The sequence below is a fragment of the Austrofundulus limnaeus genome, unplaced genomic scaffold, assembly GCF_001266775.1.
Source record: "Austrofundulus limnaeus strain Quisiro unplaced genomic scaffold, Austrofundulus_limnaeus-1.0 Scaffold9, whole genome shotgun sequence".
Lineage (NCBI taxonomy): Eukaryota > Metazoa > Chordata > Actinopteri > Cyprinodontiformes > Rivulidae > Austrofundulus > Austrofundulus limnaeus.
The window spans coordinates 1527386-1534455 of record NW_013952411.1 but is presented as its reverse complement, the minus strand read 5'-3'; the positions used below and the strand labels follow the sequence as shown (position 1 = coordinate 1534455).

Genomic DNA, 7070 nt, shown 5'->3' with positions numbered 1-7070 from the left:
TATATATATAAATGAGGTTCAGCTTTTTATTTGTGTTTAGCAGTGGTGCAGAAATCAGCTTGGATTAACAGATTATGCAACATAAAGGCGTTTAAGCACAAAGTGTTGAAGCTGTGACACTGCTGATTGTGAGCTGCAGAGCCAATGACAGAATCAAACAAACAAAAAATGAAMATAAAGGTCAAACAAGACATTAGTTATGGTTGTGTATTTGTGATCGAACAGGAGCAGGAACACATTACATAAACTAAAACAAACACTGCATACGTCTTAAACCAAAGCACGGAGAACATTATTTTCACATTAATCTGAATAWGACTTTTCTGATTACTAGAGCCTAAATGAGTTCATACTTGGAGTAAACAACAATCTGTTAAAAACATCTACAATACGTTGGCATTTATGCAGGGTTAGAAGCCGAACCGTGCTTGTTGTGCATGAGTGTTTGTGGTACCTGAAGCTGGAATTTAGCRTCTTTGCCGACACTCTTTGTTCTCCATCTTCTGTTCAAGCGCTTTTCTTTCTTTGACAGTTCTACACAATTGGCCTTTGAGGCACATATGGATAAAAATATGCATAGGGAGGTAAACAGGACAAACACACAAACTAACACAAAAACAATTAGCGGCATGTAGATTGCAGTGGAATGTCAAAACAAAACAAAACAAAAAAAACTATATGTTTTTTTTTTAAATACACTGCAAACAAAAATGATGTGTAAAGATGCATTTCAGACCAAAATTATAATAGACAATAAATTATTAGGTGCTGCTAATTAATCCTGTGAGTACATTTAAACTGAGCATTATAAATCAGAGCAAAAACAAGCTAAAACAGCTGTTGGTTATAATATTGTCATCATTTTCACAACAATTAAAATGTCAGCATAGTTCAAAAACTCAGTTTGTGCACTTATGGCTTTTACAGAAAGTACTACTTATAAAAGAAAGGAGTGGAGGCTGAGGCTGACAGAGCAGCTAAACAACCTGCACGTTACTCACAGGCCACACAGGTGGTCTAACACTGAAAAAAATGAGGGCAACTGCTGAGGTGTGCCTCATTCTGCAGTTTTTTAAAGACTAAAACTGCTCCATCATTACCTGGCTTATCTTCTCTCTCTTTCACAAACACACATGCTTTCTGTTTTGTAATGGAAGCCCTGAGTACACTTCCTTCCCTGAGCTGTTTGTGACTATTTGCAAGCACATCTGTGTGTGTATGTGTGTGTGTGTGCATCTGTTTCACCTGCATATCTGTGAAGTTAGGCGCCGACTGTGTCCTCTGTAGAATCTCTAAACTCTGCAATAACCGGCTTAGCTCAGTCAGGTTGGACTGACAGCGTGCGAGCTCTAAAAAAAAAAAATAATAATAATAACAACAAATCACATCCAGGAGTTCACAAACACATTATGTGCCACGAAATAGCCGCCAATCCACTTCTGGGGGATTTATCAAAAGGCAGGAGGCTCAATTTAATCCACTTCTTTTGTAAAATCAGATTTGTTCCTGACATCAGGAGGGAAACTGCACGCACCCTCGGCACACTTGTCCATCTCCTCTGACTCCTGGAGCCAGGCGACCACCTTGCTCTGCCCGTTGCTGTAGGAGGCAGGCAGGCTGCTGCTGCTGCTGCTGCTGGGGGCTGCCGGCTTCCACGACGTGCCCACTGACTTGGCCTGCAGTGATGTGATGATAGACAGGGTCAGAGCTGGGAACTACACGTTTTTGAGGAGTTTTACAAAGCTCATGATATTTTAGTAACACCAACATCCAGGAAGTGGCTATATTCTGAATTATTATACAAACTGAGGTTTAAATCATGGCTAAAAATATACCTTTTTGCACTATTGAATAGATATTTTAAACTTAAATTGATCTTTGGTGTACTTGATCAACCCTTGTAATCCATCTATACCAGTTACAGTGGTTTCTTTCTGGTTACCGTAAAATCTATGAGATCTAATCTAAGACTCTCTGGGGACTGTGTTTATCGTTTGAACCAGCAGAGGACATATCAGCAGCATATTCACAGAAACAGTATTTATATTTTATATTTAGTTATTTATTCACTTCATTTAAAAACAAAATAAATTTTATATAAAATGAAAGGAGGTAGARAAATCTTAAATCTGTGGCTATTTTCCAAAAGGTCACTTGAAACAATGATAATGTTCAAGTAAAAACAAAACGAAAACTTCAACTCCTTCACAAACAACATCTCTTATGAACACACATTATACAACTTCATATTTCAAACTAACTTTTCTCATTCTCTTAAACAAATACATTGAACCAGCATTTTATAATCACTTTCCAGATTATTCCATAATGTTATTCCTTGGACTAAAGTACATCGATCCTTCAAATTTGTTCGAATTTTAGGTTTTATAAATGTCTCTAGTCCCTTAAGATTAGAATAACTTTCCCTCTTAACAAAATTTGATTGGATGTTTAAAGGTAATACATTTTTATAAGCCTTATACACAATCTGCAAAATATTATAATCAACCAACTCATAATTTTTTTTAGAATTTTAATTGATAAAATAATGTATTTGATGGGTGACTGTTATATTTTCTGGTGATAATTCTTACAGCTCTTTTCTGTAAAATAAAAATAGGATTAGTAATTGTTTACATGCTTTCCCCAGACTTCAATACAGTAAATCAAGTGTGGAACAATTATTGCATTATATAACATAAACAAAGCTTTATCATTGAATAACTCCTTTACTTTGTGCAGTACTGCAATAGATTTGGCTATTTTTGTTCTTATAACATTCTTATACTTTATACCAGGGCTATTCAACTGGCGGCCCGCAGGCCGGATGTGGCCCACGAGTGACCAAAGTTTGGCCCGCCAATTGGTTCATTCATCTTTTAAGCCCAAACCCCCAGTTTTCTACTTTAATTACTTTAAGTTCTTTTAGTTAAACATAGACATGTTTGGTATCTACAGAAACGTCAGAATYTTGGCTAGAAGCTGGTAAAAACCATTTCTATAAACACTCAAGAAACTTAAAACTACAAGCAGTTGAAGATAAAATGATGGTGAAAATAAAACTGATTTAAAAATTGGGCAAGTCAGAGATGTCAAAATATTATTTGTGTCAAATAGGAGGCAGAATGTGTTCTTTTTGTTTTTGATAATGTTTAATTATCACTACTTTTATAGGGTTCTGTATGTTGTTTTCATGATTAAATGCAGCAAAATAAACTAATTCAAAGGTAACAGATCTTTGTAATACTTGGTTTATTTACATAATAACTTTAATTGCTGGATATTCGGCCCCTCAGCTGTTGATCGACAGTAACTGTGGTCCCCGGAGAAATTTAGTTGAATAGCCCTGCTTTATACCGCGCCCCTCAGTGTCTCTTAGCACCGCCCACTTTGATGGCATTTTTCAAATTTTCCTTGGGGCGGATTTATCCTTTCACGAGGGGGTTAGTTACACTTTAAAGATACGATTAATAATATTATCTATCTAATAACTTTAATAAATTCTAACAGCTGTATCATATTATATATTGCGTATTACTATATATTGTTTTTTGTTGTCAGGAAATAATAGGTGATCAGATTACGTAGAGTCTGAAAATGGTGCTGTGGTATGTATGAATCCAGTACTTACAGGTGACTTACCTGGTACCTGATCTGGTATGTTTCTGGTACTTACGACACACAGGTTGGGGTTGGAYGATCCAATCCCACTCATCCAACCCCTTCTTACTTGGTGCACACCTGATTACAGAATGGGTACCCAGTAGGTAGCCTGTAAGGACCCATTATGTACCCAGGAAGTGATAAGTACCAGATACGTAACCAGTAAATGCCAGGTATGGATAGGTAGCCTGAAAGTACCAGAAATCTGCCAGGTAAGGACTGGGCTGCATTAATACACAAAAGTAAACCCTTAAAGCCAAAGGTTAGGATCTTTTAGAGAAGGTGTTCTCTGAACAATGTTTAATTCTGACTGGACTGATGAGCTAATGGCTAGTCTGTGTTTGGCACAGGCTTGAAGACTGGAGTTGTTTTGTTTAAAAGCTGATCTGAGCTCTCATCCGGCTGATGGCAAACCCTTATGATCACATCTAATGGTCTCCATGTGGCACAAGGTGTCACTCCGAGGAGAAGCCACGTCCTCACATTTACACACACTTCAAACACACAGACAAGGAACAGGTTTCCTGCCAAGCTGGAAAGAAACAAACAACCTTTTTTGTTTGTTCTTCTAATGGTTTGGATAGAGACCTGTCCAATCAGCTTCACTACATTAAGCTATTTGTCTATGATTCATAAGCATTAGCCAAACAATTAGCTCCACAATCCAGAGGCCATATCAAGATGGTGGAGTAACTGAGTATTTCAACCAGTTGCTTTCATTCATGACAGCTGASAAGACCTGTTCAACAGCTGTGTGATAATAGACACACAATCTTATCTGACAGCAGCATCTGCCAACACTATTAATGTTTGGTGAATTTTACTTTCTGCTTTCAGAAAGTTGTCCTGGTGCAGCCACAGTTTCAAATAAAAACACCTTTTATTATCCATAAAACACCCTCCACCCTCTAGAATATTATTCAGGGGACTGYTAAAAAAATGAACTGAGTTTGGACTGATGCGTTCCACTGACCTCGTTAGGTTACAAAAAAATGGTAGGAGAAATGTGTCAGAACTTAAGAGAAGACAGCTGCCCTGCGGCAAGAATCTAACAACACTAAGACTAAAAATAATCCTCCTTTTGCTTTAAAAGCTGTAGCAGCAAGGCACTGTGGGTCAAAATATCCTTTGTCCTTGAGAAGATTATCCAGTGTTGCCCTAAGTTATAGAAAAAAAAAACATTTCTTGGCATTCAGAGGGTCTCATTTGTCACTTGCAAATAGTTCTGTCATTTGTAAAGATTTTAGTAGATTTTAGTTTGTAAAGATATTATACCATTTTGATTAGAACCCCAATTCCAATGAAGTTGGGACATTGTGTAAAACAGAAATAAAAACTGAATGATGATTACAAACAATTTTAAACCTATATTCAATTGAATACCCTACAACAAAAAAAGACATTTAATGTTTAAACGGATAAACATTAATTTTGTAAACATTCACTCATTTTGAAAGGCAACACATTCCAAAAAAGCTGGGACAGAGGCAACAAAAGACTGGKAAAGTTGAGGAATGCTAAAAAAACACCTGTTTGGAACATTAAACAGGTGAACAGGTTAATGTGAAACGTGAATGTCATGACAAATTTAGCATCTCGAAAGGCTCAGTCTTTCACAAGTTGCCAAGACATCCCTACTTATTTCTGCAAGACAATGCCAAGCCACATTCTGAATGAGTTACAACAGTGTGGCTTCCTGGTAAAATAATACAATAAATCATTGTATTCTGGTTTTACTTGTTTTATACATTGTACCAACTTCATTGGATTTGAGGTTGTACATATAAAAGCAATATGGCACATAATAAATAACATCAGCCGGTCATTCAAACTTCTAGACATCCATAAATACATAAAAGTGGTTTTCCTCATCATTTTTGGAAGAATAACTGCCTTTAGGAGATGGGGAAGCCCACCTTTGCTTCGTTCACTACACTYGGGGCTGGTTGGGGCGACTCCATAGCAGATGAGGGAGGAAACACTCTCATGGTGGCCTCCCGGGGAGATCGCACAATCTCGTTCTGCCTATAAAGGCGATGATGGCGCAGCTTTGACACCCAGGCATCAAAGATATCTTGAGACTTGACCTAAACAGGAAGCAGATAATGAGCTTTGACCTTGGACATCTGCTAAGCATCTGCTTATTGATTAAAAATCTTGACTCTTCACTGGACATCGAGACCAGTTTGGAACCGGGACTAAAACGTTGATTCCCTTGGAAGTGTTCAAATTTTAAAACTTTGATTCCTAGTTTCCATACCCAGTCCAGAGACTGAAATATGTAGACGCTGTCTAAGGCCCGCAGGTGAGCCATAGGGACACCAAAGAAGAATTTGCAGGCAGTATGTACGCAAATGGACAATATGCAATGTAATCTATAGTGTGACTTAACTTTAATAAAATAATAMAATTATGATGTGCAAAGCAGGATGCATGACCAACATGATTAAACACATGCTCAGGGTTCTGTCACACTGTGCGGGCCTTCACTGACACTTGTGGTAAAACAATAAAATAGTACATCTTAGTTAAACTTGACCTTAAAACTGCAACATCAGCTCAGTGTACACTGCAAAAACTGCCCATCTAACTGAGTGTTACAATCTTATATCCAACCAAAACATACTTTTGATCTTGTTTTGAGACTGATGTACTAAACAAAAGCAGAATAGGTTGGATTATTAATCATGTTAGCTWGGAAATGTTCCTTATTTCAAGGAGTCTTACCAAGTGCAATTGTCTCTTTCCACTGTCAGATTATTTCACTTGAGYCTGAACCTAAGTGAACCTAAGTGAAATAATCTGCCAGTGCAGCAAAACAATTCACAGAGTACCCCTGTGCAAAATAAATTCATAACATTTATATTCAAGTTCATAGGTTTGATATTTACAGTATATAGTGGTTGATAATTGCCCTGTGAGGTAAGTGAAGTTCATTAAAAAGTCAAAAGTTCATGTAATTAAACTTCTTAGAGAAGTTAGGACTATTTCACCCAGAAAGAACTCTGGCTAGCTGGTTGAACATATTTTGACACTGCCCCTAAAAATAATCGGAATTGAGAATCAAAACAAGGAATCGGACCGTGAATTTTTCCAGTTTGAATGATACCCAACCTTACCCACCACACGTCTTACCTTCAGGTGATAGATATGCTCCTCTGTGTCCAGGTCGATGCGGCGAGCCCTCTTTTTGATGGACATGACAGAGAGGCCGACGTCGATGCTGCCATGGAGTTTCCCTTTTTGAATCTGAAGAAGTTGAGAAATAATTTATCCGACTGTGTCGATAACATGTACGCAGATAAATTTAGGCATGGCGAGTAAAAGTACTGCCAAACTGGTGCAGGATTTGCGCTGTGTCTTCACAGTAATGCCTTATATTTCCACTGTGTCGGGGTGGGTGGGTG

The 7070-nt window shown here is 37.7% G+C and overlaps 1 protein-coding gene across 1 annotated transcript in view; it reads right to left on the bottom strand.

Annotated features, from left to right (window-relative positions):
* osbpl6 (oxysterol binding protein-like 6) overlaps positions 1-7070 on the bottom strand; it is a gene marked incomplete at its 5' end in the record, with an annotated part of 51412 nt that overhangs the window by 23398 nt on the left and 20944 nt on the right. Inside the window, 5 exon segments of the mRNA XM_014001430.1 lie at positions 455-547; positions 1246-1349; positions 1535-1676; positions 5580-5750; positions 6799-6912. Coding sequence (XP_013856884.1) covers positions 455-547; positions 1246-1349; positions 1535-1676; positions 5580-5750; positions 6799-6912 — 624 coding nt within the window.